This window comes from Crocodylus porosus, unplaced genomic scaffold (genome assembly GCF_001723895.1).
Source record: "Crocodylus porosus isolate Cpor-Errol unplaced genomic scaffold, CroPor_comp1, whole genome shotgun sequence".
In the NCBI taxonomy this organism is placed as follows: Eukaryota; Metazoa; Chordata; order Crocodylia; family Crocodylidae; genus Crocodylus; species Crocodylus porosus.
The window spans coordinates 23,553,662-23,578,617 of NW_017728913.1; the positions used below are offsets into that span (position 1 = coordinate 23,553,662).

The following is a 24,956-nucleotide window of genomic DNA, read 5'->3' on the forward strand; positions in this document are numbered from 1 at the left end:
TACGAGTGGCCCTCCTCTGGATCCTCTCCACATCCTTCTTGAAGTGTGGCGCCCAGAACTGGACACAGTACTCCAGCTGCGGCCTGACCAGCGCCGCATAGAGGGGGAGCAAGACCTCTCTGGACCTGTTAGTGATGCCCCTGTTGATTCATGACAGGGTGCAGTTGGCTCTGCCTATTGCTTCGTCGCATTGGCGATTCATATTCATCCTGGAGGCAATCCTGACTCCAAGATCCCTCTCTGCCTCTGTGCTGCTGAGAGGGTCAGCCCCTAACCTATAACCATAAAACTGTTATTGGTACCTTCCCACCCTTGAATTCTTACCCAAGATCTTTCTTTCAGCATCCACAGGTAAAAAGGAACAGCTATCTTAAATATCATTTTATGTACACCTGCTTTTGTAAATCACATGCTTTCAATATTTAATTTTGTTTAAATACAGAATGGCAGTGCCACCAAGTGAAACAAAGTAGCACCATAGCCTGGCAAATACTGACAGCAATAATAATTTACATAACTTCTAGCTAGTCCTGTAGTTCACTGCATCAGTAGAAACTAGCTGAAATGCATCCTTCTAATTATTACTTGTTTATTCATTAAATAATTTATGAGTTGAGCACACACTTATCAAATGACAAGCTGATAAGTACCACAAAAAGGGACAAGTAATTTCACACACAATTTCATCCTGATTAAAAGGATTGTCAGCTGTATGCTATTTCCTATTTACTGGCCTCATAATACCTTCCTTTTAAAGCAGCGATATTACATATTCGACTTTGCACTCCAGAGAGTTTATGAGCAAAAGAAACAGTTATGCACATTTCAGTAAGTTAGAGACCATCACCAAATACTTCAAGGTTAAATCAATGATTTTTCACATTTGATATATACTTTAAACTCAGGCCAAAATTTTCATGCCTGGGTGACTGATGTAAATCTTCTGAATAAGAGTAGCCTGGCTCTCCCAGAGTCTCATTTTTGTACAAAAGCTAAGCTACAGTAAACTAGACTTGAAAATCTTATTTTAATTTTTTAGACACTGAATTCTTTGGCTGGGAGATGAAAAGTCAAGTAGTGATCATTCCACATAGAACTATGCTATAAAACATCTTACATGTTCTTCCCAAGCTCTCTTCTCTCTTTCATATGCTTCTTTTCTCTTTCGCTCTAACTGTTCTTTCAGAACTGCAGCTCTTGCATTCGCTTGGGCCTACAAATAAGAAACCAGCAGACTTTAAACTAGCATTACAACCAATAGCTTCCCAACTTCATTCCATGGACCACTTAAAAAAACCAAAACAAACAAAAAAAACCCTCACATACTGCCTCGCTTCCTAAAATCCAAATCCTACATTTTTTAAATTCTCAAAAAGAGCTCCGTTTTGACCAGCATGAGAAAGGGTTTTTCAGGCCACAGGAGAGCCATGACCAGATGTGATAACTAATGTCACACTTGAAATAAGTAAATTCTTTCTGATGTTGCCTAAGCTAATTTCTAAAGAACTTTAAACAAATCAACGGCTTATTCTGTCCTCAAGTCATTTTCCTGGGTGATACTAAAGGAATTAAAAATTTAATTGTGCATTTCATCCAAACAAAATACAAATTAAAAAAAAAAAAATCATTGGACTAATGCAGTTTTAGAACAAAAATTTCAACCACACACACACACACACACACACGTAAAATGAAGTTTGTTTTGTAGAAAATATCATCAAATTATGTAAGTTGAACATTAGAGAGTTTCTGTAAATAAAATATATAAAGAGATATCAAATCAGTTACATTAAGAAACATAAAAACCGTGTGTGTGTGTGTGTGTGCAGATCCTACTTATACACAATTCCCTCATCTATATACACGTGCATTTATTAACAGACTCATCTTGTATCCAAATTTAACATTTAAACATATGCACACAAGCACACATTTAAATGTTAAAATTTGTTAGTTGATAAACCCAATCTGTTAATAAGCACACAAAAAACATTTTCTCTCCTTTAAGTAAACTTAATTAAGCATAACATACTAATGTTTGTTTTTACATTATATTTCTTTCTATCAACTGAAGTGGCCAGTTGTACCTTGTATAAATACAGGCATACCTTGTTTTATTGCTCTTTGCAGATATTGCGTTGTTTACAAATTGAATGTTTGTGGCAACCCTGCATCGAGCAAGTCCTATCGGCACCATTTTTCCAACAGCATTTGCTCACTTCACATTTTTTAGCAATAAAGTATTTTTTAATTAAGGTATGTACATTTTTTTTTAAGACATAATGCTATTGCACACTTAATAGACTACAGTATAGTGTAAACATAACTTTTATATGCACTGGGAAACCAAAAAATTTGTGTGACTCACTTTATTGCGATATTTGCTTTATTGCAGTGGTCTGGAACCAAACCCGCAATATCTCCGAGGTATGCCTGTATGTGCAGTACAGTTACATTGTTGCTTCACAGGCTGCTGTTGCAACAGAATTCAGAACACTCTATAGGTTGTGTGTCTATATACTGTTGAAGAACACAGATCTAGAAACTTTCTTTATTAGAGAAGCATAACTTTGAAATTAAGGCATAAATCAGCATTTAAAACAGTGCGTTTGTCAGGTCTGAAAAAGCACGGTGAAAACATTGCAATATTTTGCAGGTGCTCTTTTCCTGCCCTTAGTTAATATAAAACTAACAAAAATAAATGAAGTAGTCATGGTGCACTCTTTCTCCTTCCTTTCCCCCATCAACTCCAATCCATCTTGCTTATACCAAATGGTCTTCAGGGCCAAGACAAACATGAGAAAAAAAAGTCAGTCAAAATGAATTTCATTTTAAATATATCATAACATGACTAGAATGGGTTTTAGTATTTAAGTGATAGATAACTTTAACAGCTTTGACATTGCAGTATAATATAAAGCGTTTATGGCTCCATCTTCTGCAAACAGCATCAAATAATGTCTGTATTGAAAGAATGAATTTGAATGATTCATTTCAGCTGAGATTATTTAGTCTGAGAACTATTCATTGTGCATATTTGTAGGAAATACATATTTTGATACTGGAAAATATGTACCAATATTTAGTGTATTGCCTATATTTACTTATGGAAGTATCAAAAACACTGCAATGAAACAACTACTGCAGATGGAAAATGAATAATTTTAAAATAAGGCCACTATATGCCTTTAGCCCAGCAAGGTGTACAGACATTTGCTCTCACAGGAGAAACTCTCCCGGGATATATTCCCAGGTTATTTTTTTCTTGGAGTGGCCATTTTTTGTTCTGGAAGAAAAAGCATGAACATCTCTACACTCATGGTTTTTCTTGAGAGCAGTGACTGTCCCAGGAGAAACTGAATGCCTGTTCATGGCCCAAATCAGTTCAGATAAGAGAATATTAAATACACATTTTTTAAAGAATTTACTGTAACGTTTTTCAATTACCTTCAGTGCTTCGATTTTCTTGAGTCTCAATTCTGCTTCTTCACTTGCTTCTTGTCCGTCAGAACTGCCAGAATCATTCTACAAAAGAGTTCCTTGAAGAGTGAGCAAATCAATGTTGGCAGACAGGTTCATCAGATGAAGGCCAGAAAGAATCATTGTCTTTGTGATTGAACTAAAGAGCATCTTAGATTTATTTGTTTGTATGATCACCAAACAACTTCAAGGTAAACAGACTATTCCAACTTTTCTCTGAGCCTAATCTGCATATACAGCGAACGGTTCCAAACAGGGGATTTTACCATACCTTCAACTCTCTTATGAAATACGAACTTTCACTTATACCCAGAAAAACTTTTACAATCTTTTCTCCAAAGCCTGATGAAGTGTGTTGTGCCTGAAAGCTTGCAATTAAAGACTTTTTTTTTTTTTTTTTTTTTGCAGAAGCCTAGTTGGTCTAATAAAAGATATCACCTCTACCACGAGTCCTGATAACTGATAGATCCTGATAACTTGTAGGATTTAGAATTTGCCCCAAAGAGCTCTAAAAGTAAATCATTCTTGATCTCTCATTCAAGTGCCCTCAGCACACTCATGCCTGGGACAGATGAACAAGTGCTAGACCAATAAAAAAAAAAAAAGTGAGAGAAAGAGCCCTAAAGAGCCCTAATAGAATGGCTCCTTACTGACTGAGAAAGAGGGATGACAACCAAGCTAAAGGCCTCTTTAATTGAGACTTTAACCCATCCTTATGACCTTTGGGAAAATGTAGCTGTCTTTTTATTTTTAGCAAAGGAAACAGATTGGAGGAACATCTGAACAAGAAAGCAAAGCTATCTTGTTTCTTGTACTCAGAGTAAGAAATACAGACACCCTGAGGGAAAATGTTACTCTCCAAGGTAGGCAAGGCACCACATATCCACATTTAGTGCTAGAGATCAGAGGCACAGTGTTTAGAGCCTGGCTTCTTAATCTCTAGTTCCACCGTCTGAAGAGCCTGGTGAAAATGTGGTGGGGCTACTCGTGGCAGTGTAGCTCCTATAAAATACCACAATGTTGCACCTCCAAAGTCAGGTGAGTACAGGGTGTCTCAAAACCCTAACCCCCACTGCACTGTGAGTACACCTTGGTTGGACAGAGGCTAAAAATCATCACCATGACAGAAATGTGCCCTCACCGAGGCAACAGGGAGTCAGCAGTACTTCTTATATGTTGCTCTCTGGCAGAAGCTACAATCATCAAGACACAGAACATCTGTTTGGCCTTTGGATTCTGTCTCAATGGTCTAAAAGAGGGGACGGTAGGTCTTGGGCAGCCTCTACAACTCCTTGCTCTTGCCTAGGTGTACACATTGAAGGTCTTGGTGTGATGGTTGTAGGACTCTGTATAGGCAAATTCATCAGGTACCTGACTAGACCTCTTACATGTGCACCACAATCCAGAGCAGTATTTCCCAACCTTTTGGTTCCGACGGTGGCGGCACACTTACTGGGCCTCTCCCATCCCGCGACACACCAGACAAACACAAAGCGGCAGGTGGGGGGTGTGGGGAGGAGGATGGCGAGCAGCCAGGTGCAGATCAGGGGAGGGGGAAGGGAGGGCAGAGGGGGCAAACATGGCACAGATGCAAAAAAAAAAGTCACTGGCTGGAGCCATGCCCCACCTCCATCTGCCTGTCCATCGCAGCAGCAAGTGGGGGGCGTGGCTCTAGTCAGCAAAGGGCATGTAACCCAAAATTCTGCAGCACACCAGTTGGGAAATGCTGATCCAGAGGATTAATGGTTGCCTATTGGAGCCAAGCAGTAAAATAGAAGGGTTTAGAGCACCGAGCACTTCCTGATCTTCCCTTTCCTGATCTTTTACTACTGACAGATAAAAGGAAGCAAGACTTGTCCTACACGCTCTTACAGCATTGCCTATGGTATATTCAGTAAAAAGGAGGATAAGAATAGGAAGGGGAAGTAAGATTGTGCTGACAGGCACTGGTTATTAAGGTTCTATTATGCGAGTTACAACTGGCTGGCACCTTCTAGAATCTGGTATAACCACTCAAGAGAGCACATCTAAATGAAGGAAGTATCCTAATGCATGTTCCCCAGAGATGAGATTAACAAATATAAAAGGTAGGACTGAAAGCTCAAACTGCACAACCTAAACTTTGCATTGGCAGTTTCTTTTACAATACAATTCTTTTCTAGAGTGATATATATTTTGAAGGAATAAGCCCCCAATTCCAAACAGACAACAGCCAGCAAAAGCAAAAAGGTGCACATCACTACTGGATAGTTTTTATACTTGTATAATTAACACTTTCCAATCAAAAAAATATATGCACCAGAACTATAAGATAAAGTATATTTCTATCTCAATATAATATAAATCTTTAATAAAGAAAAGACACCTCTTGAAAGTCCCCAGAGACTGGGCTGCAAACATTTATAATGTAAGAAAGTTCTGCCCCAGCCCACAATTAAAATCACTTTAAACTGCTTTTATCTATTGATGACACTTTTAAAGACTTATAGTGTATAAGAACACAATATAAAAAATGCGAATATACCGAGGAGGACAGTGAAGTACTGATAATTTAGTGGGGGAAAGTCTGTTAGTTCAGAATTCATGCTACCTTGTTTTTCTTTTCGTTTGCACGTTTCTATTTTTCTAAAATAGGAAAGTTCTTGTACTCACGCTGCTCCAGAGCTAAATTTATTTTTGTTTATATCTTATGAAAAAGAAATAATTTTCTATAGAGGCTGAACATAGGAAATGCACCCTAACAGTACTCTATAAGCAATTATATATCTACCAGAAGAATTTTTAATTAGCCATATCAGGGAAAATCTTTCACTGACAACTCCTGAAAGCTTTGGTGTTATTTTTCAACCAACCTTTTCTCCACGAAGTTTTGCTTTAATTTGTTGACGTTCGTTGAAGTTTTGAAGCCTAATCTGCCTTAATCTTGCCAAATACTCCTAGAAAACAAAGGAAGCAAGTCTCAAATTAGAAGGATACCAGCATATTATGTGTACCCAAAAAAAAAAAAAAATAAATAAAAAAATGAAATAAAGAAAAAAATACCGCTAACTTATTATTTATTTCTAAAAGAAATTCTATATTTTTTCTTTAATAGAATTAAAAAAACCGAAGTTTAGGTTCCTTAATACTAAATTACCATAACATTGGTAGAATTAAGGGAACTAGTAGATATATGTAATACAACGGGGTTAGGGTAACAGAGTTGTAATTTTTTTATGATGGTGTGCATTCTGTTTAACAAGGAAATGTAAATTAATATTTTAAGATAAAACTCTTTTGGTAGGTATTTTGTACAATTATTAAATACCAAAATCTAGGATTGGATCCAATATCCCTGGGGAATCTATGAAGCCCTTTTTTGAGTTTTACATACAAACCATGCAGGAAAACAAGGAAGAGTCAAAGTCAAGTGATGCTATTTGTATGATGAAGGTGGCAAACATGCGGCAAGCATACCTCTTCCTCCTTGTTTCTGGACTTCCTTCCTCTCGCAGAATTGGACCTGCCTCCATAGATAGCTGCCACGTTTTGCAGTGTGCCCTGTTCACCATTTAATGTATCAAATTTAAGAATGGCTGGGGCTATAACATTTTCTATCTTATCCAATAACAACTGGATTAAAAGTTCCTATCTGAAACACGGATGACTTGCAGCTCTTACAAAAACTTCACTGACAAATCTTTTGTTTACAAGAAACATTTTACTGTAATATTTAAAATGGCTGAGTAATTAAAGAGAAAGCTCAAGAACATTCTAATAAAGATTTTTCTCATTTAAACTGAACTTCTTTTGGTCTCCCAGTGAATCTAGTCTTTCACATTTTAGACTGCAAATTCTGGGTGACTGAGTACTTTTTTTTTAATTTAACATATAACTGTAGCACATAGTTGGTGTTCCAATTAACGCCAATGCATTTTTTAACAAGTTTATAATACATAATTATTTTAACTGTTATAAACATAAAATATGAGATGCTAATATTTCAGTGAGTACTTGTTACACTATTAACAAAACTGCTCTAAAATACTTATCACAGTATTATTGCATTACACTGATGTACACTGCAAAGTGAACACTAAAGCCATGTTTTGCTGTCCCGCACATCAAAATGTTTTCATGCAAAATTAATATTAAAAATAACAAACACTTCTAGGTTTAGTTTACTAAAGCACTGACTCCAATTAAAATGTTTGTTTTCGTATTTGCAAACACAATGATAGAAAAAGGATAACAATCTGCTTTTTACACTGATTCTACTAGAATTAACAAAAGCTAAATTAAATACATTGTGATACTTTAAATGAGAAAGGAGTCAAAATTGTGTAAAAGGGAGCCAGATGTTTTGAAGAGTAAATGTGACCAATATTATAGTTAAATGGCCTGGCTGGCACAGACGTATCTCCAATGAACATACAACTTCAACTTCAACTTCGGAGAACTTAACAATCTTGTTTATAAGTTAAATTAATAGATCTTCAACAGATCAAGACCCAGCAGAGTAATACTTTATTCAGACAGTACCAAAGTTGGACAAGTTTTGAGAGAAGGTGTTTAAGAACAGTTGAATTTAAATTAAAAAACCCCACCAACTAAAATCATGAAAGTTTATAAAAATATTAAGACTCAACCTCATTCTCCCTCTACCAAAACATACACACTATTAAAAGCTAATGTTTGTCAAAGCTACTTTGATTTCTACAACTTAAAAATGAACATTATAATTCTTATTGGAAAGGGCAGACAATTTATTGTACAGTATTCCATTTTTCTAAACAAAAATTTAAAATAAAATGGAAGCATCTGTAAAGAAATGTTCTGGAGTGGGACATTAGTAGAAGGAATCAAACATGGCCCCTCTGAATCTAGAAGATTAAGAAGAGTAAATAGAAAATTCAGTTAAAAGAAACTCTTTAGTTTAAATAAATATGGTGTAAATGTGACACTTTTAAAGAAAGAATGTAAATTAAGATGGTAAATAATGTGCATTAAGTCCTACACTTATTGCTCACAAGTATTTTAAATAAAAATTAATACTTAACAGTGTATTTTTGCTGAAGTTAAAAAAGTCAAATCACAGAACTAGTAGAACTGAGTAAGGAACAAGAACTCGCTGAAGAGTTAAAAGCAGCTTTTGACAAAAGCAGCCTCTTCTGCAAGGGCAGAGAATACTTCCTGTATTTCATCGATGTCAAAGATATAGCCCGTGGGCCAAATTTGGCCAGTGGAACGTTAGCACTTAGCAACTGGTGCTGCCTGTGGGTCTTCGAGTTGATCTACAGGCAGTATGTGGGGTGCACTGGATGGCCTCGGCTCACCACGTGCAGCACCTCCTCCAGCTCACATCCTGGAGAGACAGAATGGCTGCTACATGTGACATGGCCCTGGAGTGGCCAGAACAAGACTGTGCTGCACAGGGCAACCACTCAATGATGTGCTAGACCCAAGATCCAGGGCTAGTCTGTGGGTCCAATCCAGTTGAAAACTGAAAAAAAATTAAGAAAGAATGCTACCTTCCCCTAATCTATGAACAAATCTAGATGCAAAAAAGTTACAATTTACTAGTTCAAAAATCATGAAGGACCTGGTAGCCAGGAACAATTAGTTCTAATTTCCTCATAATAGATAACATTTCATTTGTTTAATATATCAGCTTTAAGTGATAAAAAAGGTTAGAAGTATTTTCATCTACGTAGCACATTTTAAGGTAGTTTTATTTATTTATTCATTTTGAATACTGCTTTTGTGCATTAATTAAATATTGATCTATATGTAAAATGAACCTTGGCACAAATAATTGGTGAAAAACAGATAAACTATTATTTTTCTACTAAAATACATGTAAAAACTAAAAATCCAGTTACATGTATAAAGCATGAAACTGTTTGACAAGTATGCATGAATATGATGTATGCCCTGTATCACAAGAAATCAAATTTAAATGTAAGGGCTGATTTATCAGTCTTAATGGTTACTGACAAATCATAATTCACCTCTTTGAGAGAGAGAGAGAGAAAAAAAAGTAGCATGAAACAAGATTAAAAATTGATGACTGAAATCAAGGTTTCCTATTTTCTAATTTAAATCACTTTTACACTGTTAATCTACCTCATGCATAAGTCTTCACTAGTTGAGCTAAATAACCCAGCTCTATTCCTTCAAGGTAAGTAATCAACTTGTAAATCTGTAAGGTCCAGCCATAAGTGCCAAAGAGAACTCCACACTCTAACTGAGTTAGATGCACCTATGGACAGAAATTTAGAGGTCTAAACTGCAGAGGCTCAAACATTTTGAATTCCCATATATGTCAACTTGCAATGCAATTTTCTCTGGGTAATACTTGACTGTAGGGATTGGGTCTAAAATCTGAGTGGGCAACTATTTTGGCCAGAAGGCCACTTAAGAAGTTTAAGTGAGTTGTCACAGGCCAGGTCTTCAGCCCTGTCCCCCCACCACTCCCCCCCCAAAAAAGCCTTCCCTAAGTGGCCCCCACATGAGGCTAGGCAGCTGGAATGGGGCTGTGGCTGAGTGGGGAGCTGTATCTGGAAGTGGGATGGGCAGGCAGGACCAGAGCTGGGATTGCGATTGCCAGGTGGTAACGGTATGGGGATAGGACCCAGGATAGAGCTGCAATCTACAGCAGGGCCAGGAACAGTAGCTGGAAAGAGCCACCGCTAGGGCTGCCAGGGAACAGAGTCCAGGGCAGTGGGACCACCCAGGCTGCCTGCTACAACTGGGTTGGGTAGGGCCAAGGGACCTGCTGTAGGCCAGACGAAATACCTTGGTCAGCAGGATCTGGCCTGTGGGCTGTATTTTGCCCTTTCTGGGTCTAAAAGTTGTTAGATACAGGCTCTAGCAGATTTAGGGAGTTATACACATAAATGATTACAACACTATAATATGTTGGGGATAAGGAGATGACTTGCCATTTAGGAGTATGAATCAGGTGCTCCATTATAACTTTAGTCTATTCACTCTTATCCCAAGGTAAGCAACACCTTAACCATGAATGAAATGGAGATAAACTTTCCACTAAATGAAAGCATTCATGTTAGCAAAGCAATCTCCTATTTCAAGAGATTTTGTTTGAAAGGTGACAACTTACATTTTAAGATACACGCACTGAATAAAGCTTGTCAGGATTCTTAGATGCTTGAATGTGGGGGTGCAGATTTTTCACATATGATTACTGGAAATGAAATTAGCCCTACAGAAGAAGGTGGTCACTCCACAGTGCTCTATAAGTACATATACCTAATTAATAGGATCCAGTTTCAATACTCTTGTCAACCTAACAACTATAACCAATTCCAGCACGCCCAAAAGTTAACATTATTCATAGATTCCTAGAGTCAGAAGGGACCTCAGTGGGCCATCTAGTCCGACCTGCTGCTCCTGGCAGGCAGGGAAACACCAACCCTGGGGTCATGTGATCCCAGCCAGGTGGCCATTGTTGCTTGTCAGGGGGTGGCCTGGTGAACAGATCGTCACCTATTTCATGTTGCTCTCCCCTTATGAATTTGTATGGTCCCCTCTCAGCCTTCTCTTGGAGAAGCTGAAGAGGTTAAGGTCCCTTAGCCTTTCCCTGTAGGGCAGGGGTAGACAAAATGCAGCCCGTGGGGCCCTAAAGGTTTAGAGAATTAATATTTATCTGCCCCTGGCTCCTTGTCATGCAGCCCTCAATGGCTTGCCAAACCTCAGTAAGCGGCCCTCCGCCTGAAATAATTGCCCGTCCCTGTTTAGAGGCCTGAAGGGAAGGCCCTACATCAGGCAAGTGGCTCTTCTTTGAACCCTCTCCAGGTTGTTCGCATCCCACTTGAACTGCAGTGTCCAGAACTGGACACAGTACTTCAGCTGTGGTCTGATCCGTGCCGCATAGAGAGCAAGAATCACTTCCCTGGACCTGTTTATGAAGCACCTACAGATGCACGACAAGGTGTGATTGGCTCTACCAACTAATTCATCACATTGGCGACTCATGTTCATCCTGGAGTCAACAGCGCTTCCAAGATCTTTTTCTGCCTCAGTGGAGCTGAGAAGGGTCGCCCCCCAGCCCGTAGGTATGATGGCAGTTCTTCCTCCCTAGATGCAGCACCTTGCACTTGTCCTTATTGAATTGCATCCTGTTGCTCTCTGCCCACTTCCCCAGCCTGTCTAGGTCAGCCTGGATCTGGTTCCTCCTCTCCAGAGTGTTAGCTGCACCCCATAATTTTGTGTCATCCGTGAATTTGGACAGGGCACTTCCCACCCCTTCATCCAGATCACTGATGAAGATGTTGAACAGCACCAGCCCCAGAACTGAGCCCTGAGGGACTCTACTGCCCACATCTTTCCAGGTTGACACCGACTTATCCACTACCACCCTCTGAGTGTGACCCTTGAGTCAATTTGCTACCCAGTCTACCGTGAAATTATCTGTGTATTGTTGTACCATGTACTATATATTGTTGTAACTGGATCACCTGGTTAAGGGTGTTTTTGTGGTATGGATGAATCTTAAAGAAAACAACAAAACAGTTCAACTGAACAATTAAAATCCTATGTATTCTAATGTAATAAAAGCCTAAGTCTATCTATCTGTAACGTTTTATTCGCACTCTGATTGGCTGCCAAGACAACCAATCGCAATGCTGACAGAAATGAGTGCTCTGAGAGTGTTCCAGGAAGGAAGCAGTGGCAGCAGCAGGGATGGAGCAGGGTGGAGAACGAGGACAGAAGGGCAAGCTCCTCCTCCCTCTGAAGCAGTTCTCCAAAGTGGTGATGGCACAGGGTGGTGGGTGGTGGCACTGTCTGCACACCCCCGCCCCAACATTCCCGACAAGCAATTGACTAGCATAAGAATTATTTCATTAAAATGTACTATGGTGAAAGGGCTTCCTAAGAATATTAAACATATAATTAATAGGATAGCTGGACAGGAAAAAAAGGTGTATACTTTCAACCTTCAAAGAAGATTTAAAAACCAAAACAAAATGCAAAAAACTGGAGGGAAAAAAAAAACTTTGACAATGGGAGTTAAAACGTATGTTTAGAGCATAGCCAGTACAGTTTATCAGTGTTTTGTAAAGCATGGGAGTGTAGGATGAGGTACAGTAGTTTGACAAACATCACAACTGCAAGCTAGCAAGCAATGCACAGGGAGCTCTTATGATTAAATAGGTATGGATCAATGGACATACTTTTCAATTTGGTTCTAAAATTTATAACTTCAGCATCTATTAACATGCAGCCTTTTTATTAGATTATCAAAAAAATAAAATACCTTTGTAAATTTTTCATGCTACCAATACAACTGAATCAAAGGAGGTTAAAAATAAAAAAAGCATTTTTCTCACTTTGTCATAGTCTATTAATATTAAAATAAGTATAGCTAGTGTATGCTAAAAAAAGTTTACAATTGTAAAAGAAATACAAAGACAATTTCCATACCATGTGTCCTTCAGCACGAGCTTTGTTTTGCATAGCTTCCCTCTTTCGTTGCCAGAATTCCTCAACTTGTTTTGCTCTTTCTGCAGCTACCCATCCTTTTTGCCTGAGTAATTGCAACATATAGCAAGTTGAAAGTTTCAAAATGAGACATTCAAAATAAGTGTACTGACACAAAGAACTAGCACACAAAGAAAGGCAACACTTAGGACCGTTCAGCCTGGAGAAGACTCGGAGGGGATTTGGTGGCAGCCTATAAGTATATCGGGGCATACATCAGGGCTTGGGGGAGCATCTATTCACCAAGGAAAAGACAAGAAATCATGGGCATAAACTGACTGAAGTTCGCTTCAGGCTAGACATAAGGAAAAAACTTCTTTATAAGTCAAGTCCAATGGTTTGGAACAAACTTCCCCCAGAGGCAGTACAGTCATCTACCCTGGCAATCTGCAAAAAAGTCAGCTAATACTGGTTTTGCAATTAAACTAATTACTTGAACAACTACCTTTTTCAATCAAGGACAATTAAAACGTTTAATATTTTCCCTTCATATATGGTCATTTTGATTTCTACTGGAGGGACCAGAAGGGACTTGGACAGTATGAGGCTAGTATGATCCACTGCATCGCCACTTATGGAATTAGGACCACAGATGAGAAGTCATAAGAGTTTCTCCCAACCATGGGATGAGGCTGGCATCACACAATGACCTTAAGTTGAGCTCTATGCTGAAGCAAGAGAGCCAGCACTTCTTGTTCATGCCCGAATAATAAAAGTTTAATCTTTGAATGCTAGTTTAAAAAAAAAAAAAAAATGGCCTCTGTATTATAGTGCATGGAGATGCATCTATTAAGGCTGTTTACTGTGATATTTTAATACTTGAAAGATGTGCAGAAACAGCAGCTGCTCTGGAAACAAACACACCAGTCTTGTAGACTGACCACTTTCCAACACTGGAGAGAATTTGTGCTTCCTTGTTAGCAGGGATGGTGCATAGGCCATGTGACCCAAGATAGCTAGGTGAAGTCAGGCTGGCCTCCACCTACATGGATTCCAAGAGGGAATGGAACTGATCTTGAAGAAAGTAAGCTCTGTGCAATAGAATCCAGAGTGGCCTCTATATATTCCAGCCTCTAAACTCTGAACCAGTTCATTTTCTGGTTTCACCTTTAGATGCAAGACACAAAATGCACATAGGATGGCATGGAGGTTTTGTCCAATGTTTAAAGGAATCAACCTTTAGCAGCCAGTTCTTTGGGATTATGTTCCTTAACTACTGCAAGGGCCTTGGCTCATGGGTCCATCAGGAGGCCAAGAAATAGAATCCTATATTGGTAATATTCCTGGCCTACCAAAGTGAAAGTAGAGTATATTCTGTAGTAAGGTATAATAGTGTGAAAATACAGGTCCACTAGATAGAGAAATATGAACCTAATCCCCTATTACTAGCCAGAGAATTTTGTCAGCTATACTACCATGATAAACTTGAACTAACAAACGAAACAGTTAAAGTTCAATTTGAGGTGTCACCTTCATTTTCTGGTTCTAAAAAGAAAAAGACTGCTGTAAAAAGCTCTTCACCTACATTGCAAAAGAACTTATTTTATAGCCCCTAACAGTAGGAAAGATGGCTTCCTATCATAGGAACATATTGAGAAGGGTCTGTGAAAAGGGACAGGAAAGGGAGTTGGGAGTAAAGACCAGGCTTTAGTGGATCCTACAGAGAGCTATAACTGTGTTTAAAATGTAGGCTTCTGTCAGACAAACACTTCAAGTGGTCAAAGGGTAAAGAAAGGAAAGAGTTATAAAGAGCTAAATGCATCTGTCAGTGTCCCAAAGATTTTGCCCACTTTTCAAGTAGTAAATACCACAAGAGAGAGTGTGGTGCAAGCACACACACACACATGCTTGATCAAGTTTCATTAAAACTTTCCAAAAAAATTTACTTTGGGCCTGAAATATTCTGGTCCAAGAGTTATTTTTAAAGAATGTTGAAAAACACCATTTTTAGTATTTGTATCACTAAATGTAGCAGTACAACAAGAAAGTTTACAACTGATTTCTGAACTTCTTACAGTTATTTTAAGTTAATACAAAAAAGGTCCAAAGTTACAACCAGGTTTCTTATTCCAACCAAAACATTCCCTCCCCAAATGTACTGTTCATCCTGAAGACAAATACCACTACAGGAAGAAGCTCTGATGCTTCTACAAAACTCCTGAACACTTCACACATTCTTTTGTATTAAGGGAGGATATTAGGATTTAAGTCCAAAGATGATCCAGTTTATAAACATACACATGCCAATAAATCAAGATCTGTAGATCACAATCAACCAAAATGGATCATAAGCAATGTTAGTATTTAGGTTTTCTAGTCTCTAGACTAGAAAAATAAGCTTGATTTTAAAATCATATCAAACATTTTTAAATGACAGTTTTTAAACACTACACGGCTTAATTCCTTTTAAAAACTTAATAGTAATATAACCCTGACCAGCTATTTAAAAACTATAATTAAAATATGTTATATATGTATTTGTTGTGTTTAAAAATACAAGACAGGACTAGGAGCAGAATGAGAGTAGGCTGGAAAACTAAATCCACCAAATCTGGTAAGACACATAATAGGACTACCTAGCCTCCCATTTATTGGGTACAGGAGGAAGTTTTTAAAACTATGCTAAAATGGCCCAGGTTACTATGCAGCAAACCACGTGTACTAGCACAAACAATATAAAGTGTAACACAAGACAATTCCAATTAAATATTATAGTGGTATAAATTTTAGAACCAAGGACCCAGAAAGCAATTTATGACAGTTTGAATTATTTGATCACATGCTATTTTTGCCCCAACACAATAAAGGAAGGCCAGAGGGCTTTCTTCCTCCTCCTCCTACTTCCACAGGGTTTTAGGAGGGGTCAGCAGGTGGAAAAACAATTCTGGACGGTTCTTCCCTAATTTAACTAAAAGAAGCATATAATCCTGTTTACACTGACAAAGAAAGTTAGTTTAGTTAGTTATGTTCATGTACTTTTCCTTAACAAGCAAGTTACCATTTGCTGGTTTAGATACAACCTGAGGTAGTACCAGCATTTCTGAGAAAAACATTGTTGCAATCTCCTACTCAGCTTGAAGTTAAGAATTTGCTTTTAAAATGCCTGTGATGGACACAAAAAACATCAACCACTTCTGACAAACCCATTTTTGCAGTATTACCTGAGTCTTCCCATCTCTGGTCACTAATCTTAGAACTATACTTTCAATCTCAGATTGAACCCAAAAAGCCATTTCCTGAGCAACAGACCTTAGTCAGAACAACTAAAGAAACCATTACAGAATTAGGGTAATAGTGCGTTTTATAGTTATACTTCAACAGTAGTGAATCGAAGAAGCAATTAGGGTACGGCAAACAGTGAAAAGAAGGAAGAAGGATGGATCTGGGCAACTGGTGCAGAAAACTGAACTATGAAAAAGAAGAGGTTTGTGACTTAATCCAGGCTGTCACTGAATCAGTAGGTTACATTCAGAATCTTTAAAATTCTTTGTCTGAAATTCAGTTACTAGTAATTGCTTACAAACATTAAACCAAGTCCACAAAACCAAGTAACCTTTTAAGTAGGCAGATTTGATACTGCCTTTATCCATGTAACACTAATAGCAATGGTACGCTCTCCTCAGAGATGACAAAATGCAAAACCATGTTTTCCACCATCAGTGGGAACTAAGACACCAACTGATTCCAAAAGGATTATGTAGTTTCTGAGGGCCCCACACATGTACACACAGAACAGTCTCAATGGATAAAAAATGGTCTTGAAAAGTGTCAATAGGTATTAAAACTAAAGACACAGGACAAAGATCTAACACGAAGGGACAGATTTATGGATTATCACACTCCAACCTGTTTGCGTTGGCTTGTTTAGACACCTCCTTCAATCTTTTCATTTTTTTTCTAACTGCATCAGTATCAGGTAAATGGTGATGACCTGCAGGCCCCTTAGGAACTCCTGGATGTATTCCAGGTGGAACTTCTCTGCAGATAAATATGTACAGTAACTTTCATTACTTTCATCTAAAACAAAGCATATGCAATTCTAATGGAAGGCACTCATACCTTTCAATAGGTTCTTGACTTTGTATTTCTGCTCTCCATCTGGTATCTCTCTCCTCAGCAACTTTAAGGTTTTCTTTTTGCTGTTGCATCTGGTCAAATACAGCATGGTAGTGTTCATACGGCCCTCGAGTAGGCACTGGTGTAGGACCAACACCCCCTCCACCACCAAAAAAAGGGGCCTGGAATTAGAGGAAGAACTCTCAAGTCCTGGTCCTCACAAGCCCTGGTAGTACTATTACCCTTAGTAGATTTAAAACTTAAATTTACTTCAGAACTCCCAATTTATTCTTACATAATATTTATGCTCAAAGCGCCCTTTTCTTAAAAGCGCTGTATTAAGAATTTAAAAATTATTCTTACATAATATTTATGCTCAAAGCGCCCTTTTCTTAAAAGCACTGTATTAAGAATTTAAAAATTTTATTTTTGTGGAAAACCAGCATTTTATTTACTAGTCTCTCACATTAGTTTACTTCAGGAGGGATGTGGACAACATGGAGGAGAGGGTCTAGAGGAGGGCCACTCGCATGATCAGGGGGCAGCAGGGCAGGCCCTATGAGGAGAGGCTCAGGGACCTGAACCTGTTCAGCCTCCACAAGAGAAGGCTGAGGGGGGATCTTGTGGCCTGTTATGAACTAGTCAGGGGGGATCAGCAGGCACTGGGGGAGTCACTGTTCCCCTGAGCACCACCAGGAGTGACCAGGAATAATGGTCACAAGCTGGCAGAGGGTAGGTTTAGGTCAGATATCAGGAGGTGCTACTTCACGGTCAGGGCGGCTAGGATCTGGAACCAACTTCCAAGAGAAGTGGTGCTGGCTCCTACCCTGGGGGTGTTTAAGAGGAGGCTAGATGTACACCTTGCTGGGGTCGTTTGACCCCAGTACTTTTTCCTGCCATGGCAGGGGGTCAGACTTGATGATCTGCTCAGGTCCCTTCCAACCCTACCAACTATGAAACCATTAATTTGTGAGTACAAAGTTTTCCAGGATGATTTGGGTCAATGACACTTTTGCAAAATACAATATAGACAACAAATTGTGATGGTACCAATGAGTCTAATGTGGTGTCTAATATAAATTATTATAAGGGTACAGAGTAGGAAGAGGATATGCATTTAGTGAGGCAGAAATAGTATTATGCCTGAGATATTCTCTTAAGAGAAGTTGCAAAATAATTTCTCAGACTTTATATGAAGCATGTTATATATTTAATAGTAGTAATTTTGACACCAAGACACCTGTAACCTTATACTCATTTATATTTGAAGAAGTTGGAATGAGTAACAGCTAGGATGAGAGAAGCATCTCAAAGTAGTTTGTAAGTTCTCTAGTGGGGCTCAGGCTTCTTGGAAGACAGCAGAAATCTAAAGTAGCAGCATTAATATGGCAATTTCTTACAAGCATTGTCTTAACTATTATTTGGGATACAGCCAAGCCCATGTGGTTTCTTCACGTTCTTGTTGAAGGACAGGAATACAAAACCTGGATACCATTGACAGTATCCTTTCTTCCTCCAGAAACTTGATCAATACAACTCACTATACCTATCAGTGAAACCATATGCCATGAAAGACCTCAAACTGGTAGAAAACACCACCATCCACTTGTTATGAATACCAAACTGGTATTTTGATTTTTTAATTGGCTTCTCACTGACTGAAGTCCAATTCAACATTTTTCTGCTAATAATGAACCATCTTTATGAGATTAGCTATCTTGGGATAGACTCCCCCTCTGTGACCATGAATTCCTATAACAGTTGTGTTCCCATGGAGGGAGTTAAGGTCCACAAATGTACAAAAATATCACTGCACAGGGGTTAGATAGAGTTGTAAATTCACTCCTGCAAGATAAAAAACTTTGGACCTTACCATTTTCAGAAATAGATACAAAAGCAAACCTTTATCTTCAACTTAAAAACTTTCCTATGAAATATCTTCAAATATTTGCTAACAATAAATTAGTCAAGCTACCTCTGGCAGAGACTTGAACAGAAGAAAGAAATTATATCAATCTTAATATTTTAAATATAATAAATGGAGCACTTTCACCTGTGGTGATAATATCAGAACAAAAAGTTAAGGAGGGGATTTGAATAAAGAGGTTGTTAAATGTATAAGTTAAGCACAGGAAAAGGGATTGAGGTACAAGTAGGAAAAGAAAAATAAGAAGCAGGAAGGATGACATTATTGCCAGAGAAAGGGAATATACAGAAATCTGATAAATACAGGACAGTGTACACTCAAATTGCCAAAAGGCAGAGGATACAAATGAAATCTGTTCTACAGTCTGGCAGCAGATTTTACTGGGACAGTTCCACAAGTAAACTGGCATCTGTCTTTTCCAGAAAAGGAAGGTGACCAAAAGGGAGAGAACAGATTGAGCTACATTTCTGATTCTGCTGCCAACCTTAACTTCACCACTTCCACCTGAACTAAGCACATTTCTCCATCCTTGTTCCCTGGCTCTGTTTATTCGTTCCATCTGGAGAAAGGGGAAGAAAAGAAAAGGAAAAACACATGTTCAAGGATCCACTAGTTTATTTTCCTTATTTATTTTTTTTTAAACTTGATTGTTGAAAAGAAACATTAAGGTATATTTTACCCTTTCCTTCTCCAGTCTTCTCATCTGCTCAGCCTTCAGCAAACTGATCTGTAAATTTTAAGAATGAAACATTTTGAACAGCTGGTATAAATCAGACAGCTTTATATTTTGAGGTAATTAAATGAGGTACTGCACAAAGTAACATTTAATAAAGGTATCACTATAAACACAAAAAAAGCTAAAGGTATTCTTGTCTACCTGGTCTCTCTGTCGTTTTTCCTTCTCTAGTAAGTCTAATCTTTTCTTCTTTGCAGCTTCCTGAAAAATAGAACATAATTAGAATTTATTAGTGCATGTTACTTTCAAACTTCTTCCAAGAAAGTTAGTACTTCAGTGGCACAGGCATTAAAATTAGAGAGTGTTCGGAGAAAAGAAATAAGGAGGAAAGGTTTGAAGGTTTTATTTTGGATATAAAAACAATTCTCCATTCTTGTTTTGGTTTTCATGGAGATTGAAAATAAGCAGATATGCTTCTTTATACCTCAAACATTTTCCTCCTCTCTTCTCCAGGAAGCATTTTCTTCATTGGAGTTGGATAGGCCTAGATAAAGTGAAACTACAAATTAGACAGGACAGGACATAGTACTTTCTAGATCCCAAAAAAGGAAAGCACATGAGGACATGACAGAAGAATAATTTAAACTGTTATAATAATAAAATAATTTAAATTAATTTAAACTGTTACAAACAGTATGATTTGTTAACAACCCTGCTTCATACATTTTCCAAGAATATAATTTAAAATGATAAAATTCTAGCAGAGCCAGGATACATCCTTTTGTATTACTTCATTTGGCTCTAAAGAATGAGCTTTAGTAAAAGAAAATTAATTTTAAAAGCACAATGTTTTATTCTCTCCTGTCAGTTTCTTTTATTTGGGAATATCACAGCACTGATGCTCTACACCAGTGACTTTCAACCTTTTTAGACTTGATGCACCCCTGGAAAAATGCCAGCTCTAAGTTTTCACTCATTTTTTGACTACAGAAAAATAACAGAACAGTTTTTCTGTTACAAACTCAAATACCACACCAGGTCAGAAAGCTTTTAATACTATGGATTCTTATTTGAAACCTCTCAGTTTATCTTGTGAATCATGTTTACACATAGTGCTAATATTGCATAGCATCCTGTGGCACCTTTGAACGGATCTCAAGTTACCCCTTGGTGCCAAAAAGCACTACTCTACTTATATACACACTGTACAGCTGGTAGCTGTGTGTGTTAATCACTGCAATCCTACCTACAAGCTTTTTATTGCAAGTGCTTTCAAACAATAGCAAATTAAAAACAAGTTATGGAATGTTAGTAATTTCTTAATTGGCATAGTAATAAGAAAAGTGTCCATATTTAAACTACAATGTATAATTTTGAACACCTCTGAATACAATGCAGTTAAGGCAAAAGATTTAAGAGGAAGATCAGGTAAGATGCATCATTCCGAGACTGAAACTAGTAAGTTCTCTCTTCAAGAGCTAGATCTTCTATACACAGAGAAGGACAACAGAACAAATTGGTATTTTACTGGCCTCCAGCTACAACTGCAATACAAATAAAATTAATTAAAAAAATTCTGAGGCACACAACATGCCAAGAATCCTCCTGCAAAAGGTGCAGCTGCCAGATGTTTGGATATCCAGTGTATTAGTTCTTTTTAGACTTGTGCATATTGTGTCAAAGTTAATGTTTTTCAGAATCTCTTTGTTGATGCATAGAATTAAACTTTCTTTTCCAAGGAGGTCACAACTGATGAAATACAAAACAGACACTTCCCTTAGCATCTTTCACTGAATGTTTTGAGTTAAGTATTAGAACTGGGGAAGAAATTATTTAAATTCTGTGGCTGTGCACTGTAGAAAGCTAGAGTGGAACAGTTGTACTCCAGGATTTCTGCTTTCATTAAAAAAAAAAGTTTCTAGTTGTTGTGGCTATGGTGATAAAATACTTAAGCCAAGTGAATGCTGTGTTCCCCAAAAGGCTTTAAAAAAAATCTCAAAAGTTGGAGAGAGAAAATGCCACATTCACCTCAATATCGAGTTGCCTTTTAAATATAAGGATGGGAGTATTAGCATTATCTTCTGATTATTTAAACACAGATATCAAGCTATGTTTAATTCTGTAATATTAAACCACATCCCCAATCTTCCAGGGCAGTGGTGCTCAACCTCCAGCCTGTAAGGCCACATCATCTGGCCCATGGAGTTTCTCAGGTCTGAAAGGTTGGGACCTGTGGGGGAGCAGTGACAACGTTAATGGCTGCCTCCCTGCTGCCAGCTGCCAAATTTCCAGATCCTTGGAGAACCCTGAAGACCCAGATCCAGTACTGCTCAGATCCAGATCTGGATCCAGCACATAAGGCCAGGGTCATACACCAAGTCCATGCTGAATCCAGTCCATGGATCAGCCCTGCACCACTCATCCAACCCAGGGGAATCACAAGGTAGAGCACCACTGATGTAGGGCAATAAAATGCCTATGCTAAAATTACTTTCTTCACTTACTGCCAAGCTTTTATACTATTGTTTAGATGTGTGGAAATACAGGTTTCCCTCAATTTATGTAGTACATGTGTTCCTGAAGAATGCTGCATAAATCAAATTTGCATAAAACCCATACTGGAGCGGCCCTAGGAGCAGCCAACACCAGCTGCCTGCACCAGGGCTACAAAGAACTGGCAGGGGCCGCTCCTGGGGCAGCTGCAGCAGGAGCTGGGGTGCATGGGACAGAACGAGCCCCTGGCGGGTTTGGGGTACAGTGCAGCCCAGCAGCTGCAGGCAGCTAGCCCCAGGAATGGCTGGCGCTGCTGCAGCCAGGGCTGGGGTGAGTGGGGCCATGGCCCTTTGCCCTCCCCACGCAGACTTACTTGTTGAGGGGCGGGGGGGGAGGGAGGGCAGGGTGGCTCTGCTGATCACATAATAGTGAATTTACCTCGCATATGAGTTATGGGTCTAAATATGCTCATATATATTTATTTGCATAAGAGCAAATTTTCATATAAAGAAGCCGCACACAAAAAAAAAAATCCAGGGAAACCTGTAGTATTTGACAAATTTCTGTGCTGGTTGTATTAGGTATTTGAATATTAACATTTAAAATAAAGTAGCCAACTAAATCCGTTTAGAAACAAAATCCAAGGACAATGTACAAAACAGGCTATGGATTATTAGTCCAAGCCGCAGAGCACCTATTGCAGAGCTGGGAGCTATGCAACAGAACCAGGGGACAGAGCCAGCCTTGTATACCTGGGGCATGGCCGCAGCATCTAGCCTAGCGGCTGCATGCCAGTCTGAAGGACATCCAGCCTAAAGTAGAAACACCTGTGGGAGGCTAGGAAACCACATGACCAAAAGAGATGAGGCTTAGGCAGTATATATGTCCAGGGCCAGAGCCAGAGCCAGAGCCAGAGGGTAGTCTGGCTCTGCCAGCTGCCAGGGAAGGAACTCTGTACTAAGAGGACTATGCTGACTGGGATCTGCATGCCATGAGGCCTGCAAGTTTGCAAAAGAACTCAGCTGTGTTACGCAGCTACAGTATTTATAATTTCAGATATAGCCTAGGGGCTTACTTTTGCTTGTAGTTTACACTAGAGGACCAGGTTGGGAATAGCAAAGAAGGCTGGAGGTCCCAGGGTGCTTGAGGGGCACGTGACTGCTTGAGCTCTGCTAGGGGCTGGGCTTACAACACTAACAGGTGGCAAATGTGAAGGAACTAATGCCAAGATTGAGAAGGCTACTGCCGAGAAGGTCAGAGACAAGGCCAGGGGCTCAGTGACACAAAGGTGGAACCAGGGCCAGGGACTCATAGTCCTTGTAAGCAGTCTCCCACCTCTTTTCAAACCAAAAGAGCATCAAAAAAAAAAAAAAAAAAAGGGTGAGGAAGGTGAGGAAAAGGGTGAAGCCCAAAAACTGAAGGGCAGGGATTGCCAGGCCATCAGGTGGTATCACAGCTGTTTCTGGGACCTGAACCTGCTGCAAGTACCTATAGACTTAACTTCATTCAGCAATGATGCATTTTACCTTTTTTTAAACTGCTGCAAGATTTAATACTGATAAATAAACTCACTTTTAAAGTAGTATTTTAGTTACTTATGTATAGCATAAACAGGGCATGATATTAATCCAAAGGCTCGTGATTTATGATATAGTTCATTAGGCTGGACCCCAGCAGAATCAACAGCATTTCAAACCATGGTTACCTCACAGCTCAGCACTGCTCCTTTTTTTTGTTTGTGTGCATGTACTCCTGATGCATCCCAACCCCTTTCTGCAGAAGGATGCATGTGCTAACTGGGTGTTCTTGTCATGCCTCCTAGGATCCTCCAAAAATTTATATAAAAGGTAAGTCATAGGGCAACCTGGTCCGGCTCTACCTCATGGAGGGCCGGGCCACACTAATCATAGGTAACGGGCTGAGAGGGGTCAACAGAGAGATTCTGGGTGAACTGTTTGAGAACCTGTTTTGTGATGTTTGCCAGATATTTAAGGTAGGGGTGCACCAATAAAGAATTTTTGGCTGATACCAAGGCCTGATTATTAACCAGCCATATTGGCCAATGCTGATCTGATAGCCAAGATGCAGCTCAGCAGTTTGGAGAGCAGCTCCCTGCTGGTAAGTCTGTGGAGAAGGGGCATGGGGCAGGGACAGGCCCCCATGGTGAAGAAAGGAGTGGGGCAGAGGCAGGCACTACCCAGCCAGGGCAGTGAATGTGACCCCATGGGCAGGGTGGAACCACAGGCAGCTAGTCCAGAAGGCAGCTCCCTGCCACTACACACAGCCCCAAGGGAGGCATCAGGGTCATGCGTGACCCAGGATTTGTGCATGGGGAGAGGGCAGGCTGCCCACTGCAGGCTCAGGGCCAGGGGCTGCACCTGCTTCTTCCCAATGGGGAAAGTGGGGCCTGGGCTGGGCCTGCACTGAGGGCGGGTAGTGGTGGTGCTGGGAAGGGTAGCGGTGGTGCTGGGAAGGGCAGCTACGAGGTGGGCAACAGCTACCCCAAAATTTGCCATAGATACTCTTCCCAGTGCTACTGCCTGCCCTGAGCACAGCCCTGACCCAGGCCCCTGCCCAGTCAGAAAGAGGCTGGTGCAGCCCCTGGGCCCTAGCCCTTGCCCTGCTCACAAATCCAGGGGTGTATGCAGTGGTCGGGAGCCATGCCCATCCCCCCCTGCACTCCCCGGACAAGCCGCCTGTAGCTCCATCCCGCTCCTGGGATCGCATTCACCGCCCTGATTGCACAGTGTCTGCCCCTGCCCATCCCACACACCCTCTCTCCCTCATCATGAGGGCCTTGATCTGTCCCCCACATTCCCCTTCCCTTCCCTCCCCCCCGTC

At 39.6% G+C, this 24,956-nt stretch overlaps 1 protein-coding gene across 7 annotated transcripts in view; it reads right to left on the reverse strand.

The window, feature by feature from the left end:
• The window catches only part of NEK1 (NIMA related kinase 1), an 81,976-nt gene that overhangs the window by 27,207 nt on the left and 29,813 nt on the right, over positions 1 to 24,956 (reverse strand). For 3 of the 7 annotated variants that reach the window (XM_019534600.1, XM_019534599.1, XM_019534598.1), the window contains exons 12-22: positions 20,107 to 20,166; positions 19,824 to 19,883; positions 19,626 to 19,673; positions 19,431 to 19,505; positions 17,023 to 17,201; positions 16,810 to 16,941; positions 12,907 to 13,009; positions 6,937 to 7,020; positions 6,333 to 6,416; positions 3,448 to 3,525; positions 1,118 to 1,213 (exon numbers count right to left, since the gene is read on the reverse strand). In XM_019534600.1, the coding sequence (XP_019390145.1) occupies positions 1,118 to 1,213; positions 3,448 to 3,525; positions 6,333 to 6,416; positions 6,937 to 7,020; positions 12,907 to 13,009; positions 16,810 to 16,941; positions 17,023 to 17,201; positions 19,431 to 19,505; positions 19,626 to 19,673; positions 19,824 to 19,883; positions 20,107 to 20,166 (999 nt within the window). The remainder of the gene's footprint in view (positions 1 to 1,117; positions 1,214 to 3,447; positions 3,526 to 6,332; positions 6,417 to 6,936; positions 7,021 to 12,906; positions 13,010 to 16,809; positions 16,942 to 17,022; positions 17,202 to 19,430; positions 19,506 to 19,625; positions 19,674 to 19,823; positions 19,884 to 20,106; positions 20,167 to 24,956) is intronic. The other 4 variants (XM_019534602.1, XM_019534601.1, XM_019534603.1 and 1 more) reach the window with 4 other exon arrangements.